Source organism: Macaca thibetana, chromosome 20 (assembly GCF_024542745.1).
Source record: "Macaca thibetana thibetana isolate TM-01 chromosome 20, ASM2454274v1, whole genome shotgun sequence".
Taxonomy (NCBI): domain Eukaryota; kingdom Metazoa; phylum Chordata; class Mammalia; order Primates; family Cercopithecidae; genus Macaca; species Macaca thibetana.
In genome coordinates, this window is record NC_065597.1 from 12924728 (window position 1) to 12944292 (window position 19565).

Below are 19565 nucleotides of genomic sequence, written 5' to 3' on the forward strand. Positions count from 1 at the left end.
ACAGGCATGTGCCACCATGCCTTGCTAATTTTTGTATTTTTAGTAGAGACAGAGTTTCACCATGTCGGCCTGGCTGGTCTCAAACTCCTGGCCTCAAGTAATCCGCCCGCCTCAACCTTCCAAAGTGCTGAGATTACAGGCATGAGCCACCACACTTGGCCTTTCAGCAGCATATTGACTAACAATAACAACAAAAAAAATTTATGAAGGGAGCTATCCAACTTATATACCATGTGCCTTTTTAAAAGCTTTATAGCCAGGATTTCTTCTCGGTATCAAATTAAGAAATTTAACAGCTATGCTTTCTGAAGACTCTTTCCATAGAGCCTCCAAGTGGTAGTAAACTTTTAAATCAGGATTTGGCTATGTGCTCAACTCAGAAGATTGTCATTAGCAGTAGCGGTAGCTACCACTGAGTGCCAGTGCAGACTCAGGTAGACAAAGAAGAAGAAAGAAAAGCAATCAAGGGGGAAAAGTAGATATAGTGGAGTGGTAGAATCTTGCTATATGTTGCCTCTAGGTACAAATCTAGAACTAACTACTCCTCAAAATGGAGGTGGTAGGAGGTGGGAAATAATTTTTCATTTTGCTTGGGAAATTTGGTTTGTAAACCTAAAATAGCCCTTATTTCTGGGGGAAAAAAAAAGATGTTTAAAGTCCAGTCTAAAAGAGAATTGTGTCCATGTGCCAACTTGTCATATTCAAATTTTCTAATTAGTTTTAATTTAGAAAAGCAAAATTTATTGATCACTGGGTGGTATTTTCTAATGAGAAGCTTGAACTTAGTTTAAGAAAGAAGTGCTCTGACAATCTCATAGCCCTTATGAAGTTCTGAGACTTTATATTGTCAGACAGCTAAATCCTAAGAGAAGAGTGTAGTGGTTGTAATTGAGTAGCTTTATCCTCCTGGAGATTTTTAAACTGTATCCTATAATATACTCTGGTCAGGTTGGGTAGTATGATTCAAGGCACTTGGAACGGTCTTGGGGAATATAGCCTGGTAATCGAACTGCTTAAGCTTATTATTAATATTTAAGCTATAGTTCCAGGCCCATTCCAGAGGTCCCCCAGCCAATGCACTTCATAAAAGGGAAGATACATCTTAATATACCAGTTTTGTATCTCATGCTACCATTACAGCATCAAAAAATAGACATTTAAATCATGACTAATAATAAATTTTAGAATAAAATAGTTGGTAATTTTTGTGATTTTAAACTTTTCTTTTTTTGTGTGTGTATGCAGCAATGAAAACTACTGGATGTAATTTAGATAAGGTAAATATTATTCCTAACGCCCTGATCACTCCACTCATACCAAGCAGTATGATTAAGAGTGAAGATGTTACTCCAATGGAAGTAACAGCAGAAAAAAGATCTTCCACTATTTTTAAGGTAAGCTATATTGACTACTGCTCCAACTTCTAACCTCCTATATAAAAATTGCTGTCTTTTACTTTTCCTATTTTTTTCACATTGCTTTTACTTTGGATGTACTTAATGAATTTTGCTGTAAAGAGGGAATGCTTTATACTTCAGCAAAATTGCCCACAAAGTGACTTCCAATATACATTTTGACAAGGGAGGAATTAATATGTTATATGAGATATTAATGAAAGTACTAATTTTAGCATTTTCAGAATTAAGAGGTGTTTTTATTTTTTTCCCAGTCTTTTCCCGTAACTTTCTATTTCTTTTTTTTTACTTGTCTTCTCCCCTGTAATGTTACTGAGGAGCTGCAAAATTGAGATATTTTGATACCTGCTCTTGATGAACCATAAAATTAATGTGTTCTGATTACCCTTAATTCACCTAAGTATATCAATAGCTGATTATTCTACTTCTTTGTTTGACTATCTTTGCTTATAGTACTTTTTAAAAATATATCCCCGGCCGGGCGCGGTGGCTCAAGCCTGTAATCCCAGCACTTTGGGAGGCCGAGACGGGCGGGTCGCGAGGTCAGGAGATCGAGACCATCCTGGCTAACACGGTGAAACCCCGTCTCTACTGAAAAATACGAAAAACTAGCCGGGCGAGGTGGCGGCGCCTGTAGTCCCAGCTACTCGGGAGGCTGAGGCAGGAGAATGGCGTGAACCCGGGAGGCGGAGCTTGCAGTGAGCTGAGATCCGGCCACTGCACTCCAGCCTGGGCGGCAGAGCGAGACTCCGTCTCAAAAAAAAAAAAAAAAAAAAAAATATATATATATATATATATATATATATATCCCAAGGAAAATGAGGCATCATGTAATGGAGAATTGTAGTCCCATACCTGTTTTGTAAATGATGATAATATAGAGTGGAAAACTGGTCCTGCATATATTTTTAGAACAATAGTGATTTTTTTCCCCCCTTGAGACGGATGGAGTCTCTCTCTGTCACCCAGGCTGGAGTGCAGTGGCATGATCTCAGCTCACTGCAAGCTCCACCTACCAGGTTCACGCCATTTTCCTGCCTTAGCCTCCCGAGTGACTGGGACTACAGGCACCCGCCACCTCGCCTGGCTAATTTTTTGTCTTTTCAAAAGTAGAGACGGGTTTTGACGGTGTTAGCCAGGATGGTCTTGATCTTCTGACCTCGTGATCTGCCCGCCTTGGCCTCCCAAAGTGCTGGGATTACAGGCTTGAGCCACCGCGCCTGGCCAAACAATAGTGATTTTTGATGTATGTTACAAACTTATTTAATGTTTATATATTCATATTATTTGGGGATTTTTATGTTTTAGACTACAAAGACAGTCGGATCAACTCAGCAAGCATTAGAAAACATCTCAAACATAGCAGGAAATGGCTCTTTTTCATCACCATCATCTTCCCACCTACCTTCTGAAAATGAAAAACAGCAGCAGATTCAGCCCAAGGCATACAACCCAGAGACCCTGACAACTATTCAAACCCAGGACATCTCACAGCCTGGTACTTTTCCAGCAGTTTCTGCTTCTAGTCAGCTGCCCAACAGCGATGCATTATTGCAGCAGGCTACACAGTTTCAGACAAGAGAAACTCAGTCTAGAGAGGTATTACAGTCAGATGGCACAGTGGTTAATTTGTCACAACTGACTGAGGCGTCACAACAACAGCAGCAGTCACCACTACAAGAACAAGCACAGACTTTACAGCAGCAGATTTCATCAAATATTTTTCCATCACCAAATAGTGTGAGTCAGCTTCAGAATACTATTCAGCAGCTGCAAGCAGGGAGTTTTACAGGCAGTACTGCTAGTGGCAGCAGTGGAAGTGTTGACTTGGTCCAGCAAGTTTTAGAGGCACAGCAACAGTTATCTTCAGTTTTATTTTCTGCTCCAGATGGTAATGAGAATGTTCAAGAGCAGCTTAGTGCAGATATTTTTCAACAAGTCAGTCAAATTCAGAGTGGTGTAAGCCCTGGAATGTTTTCCTCAACAGAGCCAACAGTCCATACCAGACCAGATAATTTATTACCTGGAAGAGCTGAAAGTGTTCATCCACAGTCTGAAAACACGTTATCTAATCAACAGCAGCAGCAGCAACAACAGCAAGTGATGGAATCTTCAGCCGCAATGGTGATGGAGATGCAACAGAGTATCTGCCAGGCAGCTGCCCAGATTCAGTCAGAATTATTCCCTTCAACTGCTTCAGCAAATGGAAACCTTCAGCAATCGCCAGTTTACCAGCAGACTTCTCACATGATGAGTGCATTGTCTACCAATGAGGATATGCAAATGCAGTGTGAATTGTTTTCTTCTCCTCCTGCAGTTTCTGGAAATGAAACTTCTACAACCACCACACAGCAGGTTGCAACCCCTGGCACTACCATGTTTCAGACATCAAGTTCAGGAGATGGAGAAGAAACTGGAACACAAGCAAAACAGATTCAGAACAGTGTCTTTCAGACCATGGTCCAAATGCAACATAGTGGGGACAATCAACCTCAAGTTAACCTTTTTTCATCCACAAAAAGTATGATGAGTGTTCAGAATAGTGGTACCCAGCAACAAGGTAATGGTTTATTCCAGCAAGGGAATGAGATGATGTCACTTCAATCTGGAAATTTTTTGCAGCAGTCTTCTCATTCACAGGCCCAACTTTTTCATCCTCAGAATCCTATTGCTGATGCTCAGAATCTTTCCCAGGAAACTCAAGGTTCTCTCTTTCATAGTCCAAATCCTATTGTCCACAGTCAGACTTCTACAACCTCCTCTGAACAAATGCAGCCTCCAATGTTTCACTCTCAAAGTACCATTGCTGTGTTACAGGGCTCTTCAGTTCCTCAAGACCAGCAGTCAACCAACATATTTCTTTCCCAGAGTCCCATGAATAATCTTCAGACTAACACAGTAGCCCAAGAAGCATTTTTTGCAGCACCGAACTCAATTTCTCCACTTCAGTCAACATCAAACACTGAACAACAAGCTGCTTTCCAACAGCAAGCTCCAATATCACACATCCAGACCCCTATGCTTTCCCAAGAACAGGCACAACCCCCCCAGCAGGGTTTATTTCAGCCTCAGGTGTCCCTGGGCTCCCTTCCACCTAATCCAATGCCTCAAAGCCAACAAGGAACCATGTTCCAGTCACAGCACTCAATAGTTGCCATGCAGAGTAACTCTCCATCCCAGGAGCAGCAGCAACAGCAGCAACAGCAGCAGCAACAGCAGCAGCAACAACAACAGGGCATTTTATTCAGTAATCAGAATACCATGGCTACAATGGCGTCTCCAAAGCAACCACCACCAAACATGATATTCAACCCAAATCAAAATCCAATGGCTAATCAGGAGCAACAGAACCAGTCAATTTTTCACCAACAAAGTAATATGGCCCCAATGAATCAAGAGCAACAGCCCATGCAATTTCAGAGTCAGTCCACAGTTTCCTCACTTCAGAACCCAGGTCCTACCCAGTCGGAATCATCACAGACCCCCTTGTTCCATAGCTCTCCTCAGATTCAGTTGGTACAAGGGTCACCTAGTTCTCAAGAGCAGCAAGTGACACTCTTCTTATCTCCAGCATCCATGTCTGCCTTGCAGACCAGTATAAATCAACAAGATATGCAACAGTCTCCTCTTTATTCCCCTCAGAACAACATGCCTGGAATTCAAGGAGCCTCATCTTCGCCTCAACCACAGGCTACTTTATTTCACAACACAGCAGGAGGCACAATGAACCAACTACAGAATTCTCCTGGCTCATCTCAGCAGACATCAGGAATGTTCTTATTTGGCATTCAAAATAGTAAGAAACTCTAATTTTTCATTACTTAATTGGTCATCATTATTATTAGAAGGAAGCAGAGTACAGTGGTGCAATCTTGACTGATTGCACCCTCTGCCTCCCAGGTTCAGGTGATTCTCCTGCCTCAGCCTCCTGAGCAGCTGGGATTACAGGTTTGCACAACACACCCAGCTAATTTTTGTATTTTTGTTAGAGATGGGGTTTCACCATGTTGACCAGGCTGGTGTCGAATTTTTGACTTCAAGTGATCTGCTGGCCTCGGCCTCCCAAAGTGCTGGGATTACAGGCGTGAGCCACCGCACCCGTCCTGTATGGTTGTTTTAAGAGTGTAGATTGTAGTTAGAACTCTATCACCTATAGACTATGAGATCTTGTACAAGTTATTTGGCTTTTATGGGTCTCAATTCTCTCATTTAAAATGGTGATAATAGGCCGAGCGCCTATGTATAAAAATGTGTGTTTGCCATTTTAAGCTATAAACTTAAAAGGAAAACGAAGTAAGAATGACAGATAATATCTTAGCCAATTGAAGTCAGTAGTTTCTAAGGAGGTAGAAACCCATCTTTAGGCCGGGCGCAGTGGCTCAAGCCTGTAATCCCAGCACTTTGGGAGGCCGAGACCAGTGGATCATGAGGTCAGGAGATCAAGACCATCCTGGCTAACACGGTGAAACCCCGTCTCTACTAAAAAATACAAAAAAAAACCTAGCTGGGCGAGGTGGCGGGCGCCTGTATTCCGAGCTACTCGGGAGGCTGAGGCAGGAGAATGGCGTAAACCCGGGAGGCGGAGCTTGCAGTGAGCTGAGATCCGGCCACTGCATTCCAACCTGGGCGACAGAGCAAGACTCCGTCTCAAAAAAAAAAAGAAACCCATCTTTAATGTTAATATACCAAGGAATTTATATAGGACTTTTGATATTTAAGCAAAGTTGTATTTTTAGACTGCTTAAAGGAAACCTAAGATGAATTCCAGTGCCAATCTGTGAAAACTTTTTTCTTGGACTGTCAGGTGCCTAACTTTTAGTAATGTACAAAGAGAATGCAGTAATGAATTTGCCCCAACAACTAATATCTTTTCATGAATCTTCACTAACCAGATACCTTCTATTTTCAATGTCTCTGCAGACTGTAGTCAGCTTTTAACCTCTGGACCAGCTACCTTGCCTGATCAGTTGATGGCCATAAGTCAGCCAGGCCAACCACAAAATGAGGGCCAGCCACCTGTGACAACACTTCTTTCTCAGCAAATGCCAGAGAATTCTCCACTGGCATCCTCTATAAACACCAACCAGAACATCGAAAAGATTGATTTGCTTGTTTCGTTGCAAAACCAAGGGAACAACTTGACTGGCTCCTTTTAACTGGATATGTAAGTATTGCATTTTGGCTTCTTATTGGAAAGCATCAAATTTTATTCTTAACAGATTTAGGTTAAGTAATAGTAGTTTAGTTCTAAACTTTTAAAATGTGACTTCCTCACAAGATGATACTTTTTTACTCTGAATAAAATTATTCTGAATGATAGCTTATGGTCATATAGTTAATACAGACCAAACATCCCTAGTCCAAAAATCCAAAATCCAAAATGCTCTGAAATCCGAATCTTTTTGAGTGCTGACATGACATCTCAAGTGGAAAATTCCACACCTGACCTCATATGATAGGGTCATAGTCAAAATGCAGGCTCACAACATACAGTTGATTTGGTGTCCCTGAGGGAAAAAAAGATTTTCCCAGCTCCCTTCAGCTGTGATAGATCTTTTTAGGTGTATATGAAACAGAAGTGAATTACATGTTTGGACTTGTGTCTTATTCCCAAGATATCTCATTGTGTGTATGTACATATTCCAAAATCCAAAAAAGAAATTGGAAATACTTCTGATCCCAAGCATTTTAGATAAGGGATATTCAACCTATATTGGAAATTCCTTCTGCTTCTGAGCTTCTTTGCCTTGGAATAACAAAACATCTGATGAGTATGCACAGTGTGTTTACTCTGTACTATATATTGTATATAATCATCCCTTCCTCCAGAAATAAATATTGAGTCAGAAAAGTCTGTGGAAGATCAAATATGAAAAAGTTTTACTTATAGTACCATAATATACTTTAGGATCATTCAGGGTATCAGACACTTTATAAATACTTCCCTCCCTCGTAAGTTACATTAAACTTTTTCTCTTTTTTAGAAATTCCATGAAGAAAATCCTGATTCCAAGATGTCCTGAGATCTTGTGGTTCCATGAGAATTATTATTTTAAAAACAAAACAAAATATGAAAAACTGTATTTGAGTAAATTGATAGATTTTATTCTGACTGCAAAAGAGCACACCTATGCTGCTTGTTGCAGTGACTAACCACAAATGTTAACATCTTCATATTTTATATTCCTAATAACAGTGATGACTGAGAATCTATTTGAGTTTCCAGCTGGCAGAATTAATTGTTATTATTTTCCTAGGCGCAATTTCCTTAAACGTACAGTTTAAATTAAAGGCTGGACCACTCAGTTATTATTGCTATTAGAAAATAATATATCATGTTTACTTTCGTTCTTCATTATTTTCTTTCCTGCATTGTTTTAGTCAAGTAATGGCTTTTGAAAAAGTAAAGTTCAATAGTAACTAAGGCGGTGATTTTTTTCAATATAAAAGGCACAGCTGTTGGCCAAAGTGAAGGAATCTTTTTTCAGTTTTATTGGAGAAACTGAAGGGGTAACATTCTAACAAGTAAACTGTATATGCAGATAAAAGAACTCTTGATTTAACACAAAGGCAGATGATACACTTAGAAAACTGGGAACAGCTGGAATGCCATTGATTTTATTTTTTCAGAGAGTTGTTAGTTGTCTGGGTTTCTACTAAGGGGTTTAGCCATAACTGTGCATAGAAAAATAATTATCTTTATCTGTAAAAAATGAAGGGGATAATATATGATAAATTATGTTCTCATATCCTCCTACAGTAGTTTAAATTGACAGAAAAGTTTGAGTGTTTTATTCTTAACCCAGTCTTAGGCTGGTGTTCCCTTTTTATATACATCTATATTACTTTTCACCTCTTTTTCACTTTAGAGAACTATTGATATACTACTGGCTTTATGACCCTGTAGCATCTTTGGCCACTTTAATCTAGGGTGACCTAGCAGTCCTGCAGCACAGGGCAGAAAGTACTGTCTTAGGAATTATTGGGAGTTAATTCCTGAGAAACAACACATTTTTCCCCATGAACGGTGCTGTTCTGAAGTCTTCAAATTTTTCCTTCTAATAGGAAACAGTATAAATTTTAATTTAAAAAAAAGGCAAACTAAAATTTCTTGAAACATCACTTCTCCCTGATCTGCAGTGAGTATAAATTCACTTGTCACCTCAGTGCTTTACAGTTTGAAGTGGTCACTTACCTGATGGTTCCCACAAGCCTTAGGCTTTACAGGGTCATATCATTGACTTAAAATGAAGAATTAACTTGTGTTACATCTATAAAGAGCAAAATAACACACTCCAGAACTTGGCAGTTGTAGCATTAGTTATACAGTTTTGGGCGTTGTTGCCACCCGTGGGATGCCTGCTTCTCACTACCACCTGTGTCTGGACACATGCTTATGTCTCATTTTCCTTTTGGCATGTGGAAAGCTGTCAATGCAGTGTAAGGCCAACGTGTGTGTGGCTTCTATGTGTTGATATAATGTTTTGGTATCCTTGTCCGTTTCATTTATTTTTTAAGTGTACAAAAAATAACCTGTTAATTGTTGAAGGCTAACTTTCTGTTCTTTTTTTTTTTTTTTTCCTATCCTGTACATTTAGTTGAACTGTGTGGAATTGTGGTGTTGGTTTTGTTTATACAGCCAGATTTTTCCTTCTTTTTTTTTTTTTTTTTTTTGGTGATGATCTTCCTTTGTTCTTTGAATGTGCTCTTTTGTCTTTTTCTCTTTTTTCTCACGTTTTCTTCCCTCCACCTCTGCCCCTTTCTTTCTTTCTTTCTCTCTCTGATTGAGAGGCATTGAATTACGTTTTCAGTAGTACAGGCTTCTTGCCGATATGAAGGGAACTTTTCAGAAAGAGACCTACTCTGGGTCATTTAATTTTGAATACAGTTTTCAATCGTTCAAGTTTTGGATGGTTTATATCTAATGTGTGTTTCATTTTTTTGGAAAGCTATATTTTGTATTTAGGAAATGGTATACTATTTTGCTATTTGTACTGAGTGAGTACATTGGCATAAATATAGAAATTTATATATATACATATATATAAACTATTCTTTTTTGCCACACATTTTTGTGGTAAATTTGTGAGTTTGTCTGATGTTCTACCACAACGTGGCGTCTGATAACAGTGAGGGGGGGTGGGGTTTGTTATGTCTTTATTGAGTATTTAAGTATCTTTTGAAACAAATGACCTGTTCATCTGTGGCCATTCCATCAGGCAGTTCCTTGATGTTAGTAGTGGGCTAAAGGCAGCTTACTGTGTGTTTGCTGGAGCTTTCACTCAGCCAAGTGTTAAGAGTCAGGAAACCCATTGAGGCAATTGCGTCAAATGGTGTTTCACAAGAATGAGCCATTCAGTCTTTGCTCACTATATATTTAATATTTTATTATTGTTGTTATTGTTATTATTAATTGGCTTTCTGTATTCTATGCCTTTTATTTATAAAGACACTAAGAAAACCCATGTTTGTAATTTTAATAACATTTTTCCCATCTTGTAATATCCAGAGCTACTTTATAAATTCTCTGAACCAAAAGTATTTTCCTCAGTGTATCTCTTCTCCCCCAGCCCCTATTGGGAAAAATTACCCAGTATAGTTCAGGTTATGAGGAGGATCAGTCACACAATCCAGTGCTTCAGTTTGAAAATGTAAAACTCTAACCCTAAAGTAGGGTTGATTGAAATTTCAGACAAAGCAAACCCAGCAGGTATAAAAAGAAGTAGTAGAAATAAAAATCTGTAAGTTATTTTTGAATTTTCTGAACTTTTTTCTAAGAGATTACATAGGAGACTAAAGAAATCTATCTGTTCACCAAGTTCTAATTAGGATGATTGTTAATACAGAACTGTGGAAGAAGTGGCAACTGGCTTGTGTGCTGACTTCTGTGGTTTAGCAAGGGGTTTATTGTTATCAAATGCTGATTGGCAATGCCAAGTCACTGGGACCAATTTTCTGTTTTATAATATCTCAGTTTAGAACAGAATATATACCTGAACTGTAGTGGTTTGATTGGATGGAGGCAGAAAACCCGATTTTTATTCTCATAAATTTTGTGGTTATTTATACAAGGGCTGTGCTATGCTACCATATTCTTGTTCAATAATAATAGGTTTGTTGTTGTTCTTTTTTACATTGTTAAATGTTCCTTACCCCTAAAGGTCAATGTTAAGTACAATGTTCTGAAAATACAATTTGGCTACAAAGAGTATTCATCTTCTTTGAAGCTCAGTGGTTGATATTTGTGCTAATAATGCAATTTCCTGATTACTGTTACAAGTTATAGCTACATATGGGAGAGACTCAGTGAGCCAGCAAAGGCCATAGAAACAACAATTTATTAAACGTATTTATGGCAGAAGGACCTAAATAAACTGTGAGCCACCTTTTCTTCTTTATATTGTTACATTTAATTGTTCTAGCTTTCAGCAACTCACATTAACGCTTGGAGCTTCTCTCTCTCTCTTTCTCTGTGTGTGTGTGTGTGTGTGTGTGTGTGTGTATGTGTGTGATTCCTTATTGTCATTCCATTATATATCCACACCAACAACAACATGGGTGAAGATCATTCGAAGTCATATTTTGCCTCTAAGCTTGATCATGTTACCTTTATGATTAAAGTATCGTGTTATTTAGCCAATGCAAATCTGTTTTAAAACAAATCGTTTTAAAAAAAGAACAAGTTTTTAAGGGCTTTATTATAGAAGAAGTATTAATGAAGGACTTTCCTTCCTCCCTCCCTTTCCTCCCCTCCCTGCCTCCCTTCCTTCCTTCTTTCTTCCCTTCCTCCCTGCCTTCTTCGTTTCTCCTTCCCTTATTCCTCCCTCCCTCCTTTCTCCCTTCCTTCCTTCCATCCATCCTTCCTTGCCTTTTATTTTCATTTTTTGTAATATCACATGTGCTGTAGTTTGGAAGTTTATTCTAGTGCATTTCTTGCCCATCAGAACCTCAGCTAATCTACCTAGGAAAAATAGTATCAAAGGAAATGAGGAAGTTGTATCTGAGTCCCTCTAGAACTAAGATAATTCTTTTTGACCATTTAAGCCTTTATAAATGCTTGTTTTAGGAAAGTGAATCTGTTAGATGCATCAACAAATAATGACCAGGATAAAATGATTTCATAATTAAAGACTCAAAGTCACCATGGTTATACATTTTCACCATACATAGTAATCTTATAATTTTTCATTTTTCTGATGAAGATTTCTCTTCCAATATCTGTTTCCTAATTGATTTTTAAAATTAATTAGCTTTCCTCTGCTTTATGACCATAGGTTTTATCCCTAACCAAGACAGCTGTCTTATATCTGCATGCCTTAGACTGTGTAGAGGGACTCCATGAAGAAAGACCATAGGTTAGAAAAATAACTGCCTATGAATCTCATAACATGTATTAAAAAGAGGTTTTCTTCTCTGCTTGTTAGTGTCACTAGAGCAAAATTGTAGAGATAATGCTCATGATGTAATAAATATCAGAATAATATCTACAGTATCATTTGTGGATGGTCCCAGTGCTCTAGTTACTTTACTTCTTTTTTTTTTTTTTTTTTTTTTTTTTTTTTTTGGAGACGGAGCCTTGCTGTGTCTCTCAGGCTAGAGTGCAGTGTGCGATCTCTGCTCACTGCAACCTCTGCCTCCCGGGTTCAAGCGATTCACCTGCCTCAGCCTCCCGAGTAGCCAGGATTACAGGCACCCTCCACTAGGCCCAGCTAATTTTTTTGTATTTTTTTAGTAGAGACGGGGTTTTGCCATGTTGGCCAGGCGGGTTTCGAACTCCTAACACAGTGATCCACCTGCCTCGGCCTCCTAAAGTGCTAGGATTACAGGCATGAGCCACCACATCTGGCCTAATTACTTCTTCAATCCCCATTTATTTTTATGCCATTCTAGCCTCATTTATTAATAAAATTATGTTTTTACTTTCTCTTTCAGGAAATTTTTTAAATGAATATTTTATATCTAGATCAAATGCTATGGAAAAGTGCCTTTTTATCATTTATAATTTTATTCTTCACTATTTCCAAAAACACATAAACAAATAGTTTCAATAGGTCCCAGCTTTCACTTTTTCCATTTAAACCTTCTTTTCTCCATTTCTTTCCTTTGGCTTAAGAATGGAAGAAAAGGTACATTACTAGAATTGTTTCTTTGGGAGAGGGTAAAAGATTACAGAATTAGACTGTTCAAGCTTTATATAAATTAAGTTTGTCTTCATCTCAACCAGCTAATGGTAGGTCTTATCTGAATACTGATGAGAATTTTAGCATCTGTGAAACTCCATGCACATAGATGTGTGTAAATTTCAGGAAGAGAGTGTTTAAAGCATTTTCTCTGATGTTAATTAGATGGAAATAAATTACTAAAACATAGTTTAGGTAAAGCCTGCTTATGTCACTTTTTTTTTAACTAGACTCGGCAAAGTTGTTTATGTCAGTGTACTTCTTGTCTGTCCTCAGTTAATTTACCTAGAAAAAAAAGTGTCAAAGGAAATGAGAAAAAAGTTATATTTGAGTCCCTCCAGACCTAAGATAATTCCTTTTGATCAGATAAAGTTGGATGGAGTGCCTTGGTTTTTGTTAATTTTGCCTGTATTCCAGCTCCTTACCATGGTGGTGGTGCTTGAAGAAAGAGCCATCAGCAACAGGTCAGGATAGTTGTACCTTTGAGATAGGGCTGCTTTCCCCATGCTAGTATTTCTGTGACTGTTAGTGGCACCGAGGACTGCAAATTTTTATGCAATATTCTTAATACCCTATTGATATTATGCACTTTAATCATTCCAAAGAAGCCAAGAATGCTGTATAGTAATGATTCCTTCCTAACAAATTCATCTTAACTCTTTAGAATATTATGTCCCTTTTCTTTTGGATAGCCAACTTGGTATAAATGTTATATGGATTTTTCTAAAATGACTGTGTAGGACTTAAGACTTTGAAATGTAATTTACTATAAGGGGAAATGATTACGCTTTAGCAGATTATTTTAGAAACATTCAGCTTGCTAACCTACATGTTTGGGAATTCATTAAAACCAGTTGTCTTTCTATATATTTTGTGCCATGTGTATAAGAACATTACAATATATCTTTTTCTACATATGTAGTATGTGCAAACCAGTGGTTCTCAGAGTATGGTTCTCGGCCCACCAGCTAGTATCAGTATCACCTGGGAACTAGTTAGAAATGTAAATTCTTGGGCCCCTTCCCAGACCTACTGAGTCAGAAACTCTGGAATAGGGCCCAGCAATCTGTTTTCACAAGCCCTCCAGGTGATTCTGATGCACACTTTAAAGTTTAGGAACCACTGGTCTAAGACTCTGTTGAGATGTAGAGAGTTTTTCTTCCACTGAGACTGATACAGTTATACATTGTTCTTTATGTAAATTCAGCTTAACCTGGTTATCTGTAATCTTTTATTGGCAAAGATAATTTATTCTCAGTACTGCCTATAGAGAGATAGTGTATTTTATGTACATACACAATTAGTCTAATTCTTGATAATTCAGTTAATTTAGTTTGGCATTTTCCTACCACTTACTAAAAAGTTTACATTAAATGACTGATTTAAATATATAGGTGCAGTGTTCTATGTTTAATTGTTATGACATTTAAGTAGCTAATATAATTGACCGGTGCTAAAGTCTCCTGTTTATCCATAAAATGGGTACATTATGGGCAGTGTAATACAAGCTTTGTTTTCATTGCCTAGTACTTTACCAGCAGACCACAGTTTTGCTCTGGCTAGACCAACCCTCAGAACAAAATCATCATTCCTTGTATTTATATTTGTATCTGAGATAGTAAACGAGATGGCTGACCAGGTCAACATGGCACCTTATTTTTTTAATAGGTAAAACTTCTTCAAAAGTAACTTGCTTTGTATAAGCACTAAGCTATCAGTAGAGATTTAGCTATCCTTGGAGCTTATGTTTCAGACGAGAATTATTTACTAAAATAAATAATAAACAAGATAATGCATTATACAATTTGGGCATTTCTCCTTTCTCAAGTGTATGCATCAATATAAACTAACCACCAGATAGGTAGATTGATTCATTTCATTTTAATCTCCTTGTGTAATTCAGTACCTCCATAATTGTTCTAATCTTCTTCCCACTGTTTACAAATTACCAGTTAGTTAACTCATGAAAGAAAAATTCACATTTCAGAATAAAAATAAATGTATACTCACTTTATAAAAATCACTGCTGTCTTTCCTTAATACTAGCAGTGGAAATGTAAGTGGCTTACTCTACAAATTTTGGTGCTGGCAAATACATAGGCAAACTGTTGGGAGCTGCTCTAGCTACATTCCTCCCTTCTTATTCCCTTTTTCTCTTCCCCACTCTATTACATAATATATTCCTGTACCCAAAACATTCTACCACAGTTCTGTTTGACTCCCACTTGTAATACCTCCTTTAAAAAATTCTGTGTTTAACCATATGACCCTGCTTGCTTACTCATATTCTCCCTCCCTCTGCCCTTCCTTTCTCTCTCTTCCAGAAGTCATCTGCCTGGTTTGAAATATTTTGCAGGGATTGCTTATTATTATTATTTTAGCTGATGAACCTCAGGACAACATATACACACACTTACACACATACATACACACACACAAAAGCTGTTTGAAGAGTGGGCTTGGAATCAGATTTCTGTGTCCAGTAAAAACCTTTCCTGCACAGAAGTCATTGTGACTTAAGTAGTTACAGACTGATTCCAGTGAACTTGATCTAATTTCTTTTGATCTAATGAATGTATCTACTCACATTGTTTCCTTTTAATTGATAAGCTCCAAGTAGTTGCTAATTTTTTGACAACTTTAACTGAGTTTCATTCACTTCTTTTACTTAGTGTTTTAAATATACTATCAATAATTTCATTAACCTGTTCTCAAGCGGTTTAGCTACCATTCTGCCATTTTTAATTTTTATTTAATTTTATTTGCTTGAGCACACTGATCAACCACTGAACTGCCTTCTTCCATTGTCCTGCAATGATATAAGGGTTACATTTTTGTGTATATGGCTTTCATAGTTGGGATTTCAGAGCACTGATACCAGATATTTTCAGTTTGTTCTCTGGGGGAATTTCATTTGCATCTATGTTTTTAGCTATCTGTGATAACTTGTTAAATATTAAAAAGATATTTTGCTTCTATTGGAACATTTGTATACTCGCAACTATATTTCTGTAAACAGCTGCAGTCAAAAATAAAACACTGAAAGTTTTCATTTTGCAGTGGATAGCTGTCTTTTTTTCCTCAAACTTTGTGAATGGAATTGTGTGCATGAATGACAGTTTTGAGCAGCATGAGTATGTGGCTGAAATTATAAAATCATTAGGAAGGAGGTGTGAAATATCGACATATTTCTAAGTAGTTATTTTGTGCCTACCATTTTGTCAGGCAGAGTATAAGTGACTCAGTGTGACAGAATTTTTGTTTTACTTAATTTAAATGTTTCATGTTTAGTAAAGCAATACATGTACATGGAGGTGCTTTTGATGAAAACCAAGTCTCCCCATCCCTCAGTCTCATGCCCAGAGACAATCTCTGTTTATTCTTTTGGTGGTATTTCTACATCTCTAAATTAGTGCATATCAGAGTGTGGTACACAACTAACTGTGGTACATGGATAAACACTATTTTTAAACTTACATGTATAAGTGTTTTGATGTGTAATAGAAAAAAATGTAGGCTGGGCGCAGTTGCTCACGCCTGTAATCCCAGCACTATGAGAGGCCGAGGCAGGCAGATCACCTGAGGTCAGGAGTTCGAGACCAGCCTGGCCAACATGGTGAAACCCCATTTCTACTAAAAATACAAAAAATAGCTGGGCACAGTGGCAGGTGCCTGTAATCCCAGCTACGTGGGAGACTGAGGGAGGAGAATCGTTTGAACCTGGGAGGTGGAGGTTGCAGTGAGCGGAGATTGCACCATTGCACTCCACACTGGGCAACAGGGCGAGATTCCATCTAAAAAATAAAGAATAATAATGTGTCTACCTACCAGAGTGAAGGAAAAAGTGAGTCAAAGAAAAATATTAAATCACTGGGCTCGGTGGCTCATACCTCTGTAATCCCAGCTACTCAGGAGGCTAAGACAGGAGGATCACTTGAGGTCAGGAGTTGGAGACCAATCTGAGCAACATAGCAAGATCCTGTCTCTATTTTTTTTTTTTTTTAATGTTTAAATGAAAGGAAAAAGGAAGAAAAATATTTAAAAAGAAAAATAATAAATGCTAATACAGATACATGGGTATCATGAAAATTGTGTCTAACTGAATCTTAAAAGACATTGCTTTAGACAGTATACTTATACCTTCTTATCAAATATAGACAGTATCTGTTGATTCTATGAAGGAGTGACAATTTTTAATACATTTAAATATATATATATCTAAATGAGTTTTTATGATTATATATATGTTTTGTTTTGTTTTTTTTTAAACAATGCTGCTGTTCTAAATACAGTATTCTTTGCCAAGCATGGTGGCTCATGCTTGTAATCCCAACATTTTGGGAGGTCGAGGCAGGAGGACTACTTGAGCCAGCCTGGGAGTTCAAGACCAGCCTGGGCAACAAAATGAGACTTCGTATATACAAAACATAAAATGATTAGCCAGGCATGGTGGCACGCACCCATAGTCCCAGCTACTTAGGAGGCTAAGGTGAGAGGATCACTTAAGTCCAGGAGTTTGAGGCTGCAGTGAGCTGTCATCATGCCACTGCACTCCAGCCTGGATAACAGAGACCCCGTCCGAAAAAAAAGAAAAGGAAAAAAATAATAAAAATTGTCTTTTGGTGTTTATTGACTTCAACAGCACTGGAAATGAGCAATAACCAAATGAAATGTAATAAGTATAAATACCAAATTATATATTTTGGTTCAAAAAAACAGCTTATGTGGGCAAAATACTGGTCTGAAGATGGGACTACAATAGTATGGGGCTGCCAGAAAATCTGATGCAATCTCAGTTACATAATTTAAGTACAGTGTCCAGAATAAGAAAGGAATTGTCCTTCTCTACTCCAAGCTGGTAAGAGCCTTACTCTATTAACTTACAAGAAACAAATTCTCTGCAGCCATCTAAGCCTAGAAGAGAACCAAAATATCATTTATCCCTGCTGAGAACAGGGTAGGGACTCTAGAAATCAAAAGATAGCTGTAGTTTCTCAACAGCAACACTAATGGTCTTATTCTCAGAAAAAGAGGTGTTGGTTGCGACTCTCATGCTTTATTTCATGGTGCCATCTCTGCTTCTACTGAGGCAATATAACAGTGTTTAAAAGCATAGGCTCTTGAGTTTGCCTACAATATAACCTCCATTCCTCAATTTCCTTTGCTATAAAGTGAAAACAGTAACAGAACCTTCCTTGTAGAGTTGTTGAAAGGGTTAAGCAAGTTAGTCCATGTAAAATTACCTAGTTCCTGGCACAGTTAGTGCCTCCTAAGTGTTTCCTTGTATTAGTATTACTAGTCTTGATACTACTCTGCTCTTCTAGCTCTTGTGCACTACTTCTCACATCCTTCTGTGTATTAGTCTGTTTTCTGTTGTTTTTAACAGAATACCTGAAGCTGGGCAAATTATAAAGAAAAAGAATTTCTTACAGCTATGGAGGCCAAGAAGTCCAGGTGGTGGGGCTGCATCTAGTGAGAGCCTTCTTGCTGGTGAGGACGCCCAAGAATCCCAAGGTGTTGTAAGCTCTCATGGCTAGAGGGCTGAGCACGCACTCCAACCTGGGTAACAGTGAAACCATCTCAAAAAAAAAAAAAAGTCATGAGGAGGGCCCTGTCCTCATGTATAGATTAACCCACTACTCATGGATTAATGAGTTATCATAAGTGGGCAACCGGCTGAGCATGCAAAGGACTCAGGTCTCTCTTCCTATTTTAAAGTCACCAGTTGCCCACTGGTGGGCAAAGGCCACCACCTCTCAATTCTGCCACACTGGGGATTAAATTTCAACTTGAGTTTTGGAGGGGATAAATAAACAAACATAGCATTTTGACTTCTTCAAAGATATCCCTTTGTCGTCAGCATCAAAACTTTTCCTCTCTCTGAGTCATTTCTATTGACATATAAATTTGTTGTAATGTCTCTGATCTCTTTTTAAAAATTTGTTCTTTGATCACACAGCCTCCTCCACCCTATTTCTATTCCTCTCCTTCCATTCTCTCTTAAACCCATTCAAATCAGGCTTTCATCACGCCACTCTACTGAAATGGTGCTTTGTCAATGTCATCAATGAATGGGTTCCACACGGCCAAGTCCAGTGGTCACTTCCCAGGCATTGTCTTGCTTGACTTGTCAGCAGTATTTGACACACCTGATCATTCCCTCTTTCAAACTTTCTTTTTTTTTTTTTTTTTTTCTTGGAGACGGAGTTTCACTCTTGTTGCCCAAGCTGGAGTGCAATGGCGTGATCTCAGCTCACTGCAACCTCCACCTCCTGGTTCAAGCGATCCTCCTGCTTCAGCCTCCCTAGTGGCTGGGATTACAGGCACGCACCACCACGTCCGGCTAATTTTTTCTATTTTTAGTAGAAACGGGATTTCACCATGTTAGCCAGGCTGGTCTCGAACTCCTGACCTCAGGTGATCCACCCTCCTCAGCCTCCCAAAATGCTGGGATTACAGGCGTGAGCCACTGCCCCTGGCATCTTCAAACACTTTCTTCGCTTGGCTTTCAGGACACCACACTCAGCTCTCCTGCATCCCTGAACACTGGTTTTTTGTTTGTTTGTTTTTTTCATGTCAGATGGGAAAATGTACTGACATCATAACAAGGTTCAAGGGTGGCACATCTCACACATGCACGTGAACACCCAAACATCTCACACTTAGGAACTACAAAAGGATCTGACCACTGCTTTTCACTCTCATCTTCACCTCCTAACATTGTCGAGCCCCAGAGGTAAATCATCAAATCTCTTCTCTCAAAACTCAATGAGATTGATCCCAGCCAATCTCATTGCTTTCAACACCATCTATATGTTGAAGATTCCCAAATGTGCATCTCCAGCCATAACTTCTGCCTTAACTCCAGGTTCCTCCTATCCAACTGCCTACTTGTCAGCCTCACCTGGCTGTCTTAATAGACGTCTCTTATTTTTTGGAGACAGAGTCTCACTCTTATCACCTAGGATGG

General features: G+C 38.4%; 1 protein-coding gene and 1 non-coding gene across 8 annotated transcripts in view; one reads left to right on the top strand and one right to left on the bottom strand.

Annotated features, from left to right (window-relative positions):
• The window catches only part of NFAT5 (nuclear factor of activated T cells 5), a 142101-nt gene extending 126454 nt beyond the window's left edge, over positions 1-15647 (top strand). For all 7 annotated transcript variants that reach the window (XM_050773307.1, XM_050773308.1, XM_050773309.1 and 4 more), the window contains 4 exons: positions 1246-1394; positions 2724-5211; positions 6336-6579; positions 7400-15647. In XM_050773307.1, coding sequence (XP_050629264.1) covers positions 1246-1394; positions 2724-5211; positions 6336-6571 — 2873 coding nt within the window. In that variant the 3' untranslated portion in view covers positions 6572-6579; positions 7400-15647. The remainder of the gene's footprint in view (positions 1-1245; positions 1395-2723; positions 5212-6335; positions 6580-7399) is intronic.
• A 3522-nt stretch (positions 15648-19169) lies between these two features.
• LOC126945146 (small nucleolar RNA U13) lies at positions 19170-19276 on the bottom strand. The gene has a single exon (XR_007722318.1). It is a non-coding gene; the product is annotated as a small nucleolar RNA U13 (small nucleolar RNA).
• Between the last annotated feature and the right edge of the window lie 289 nt (positions 19277-19565).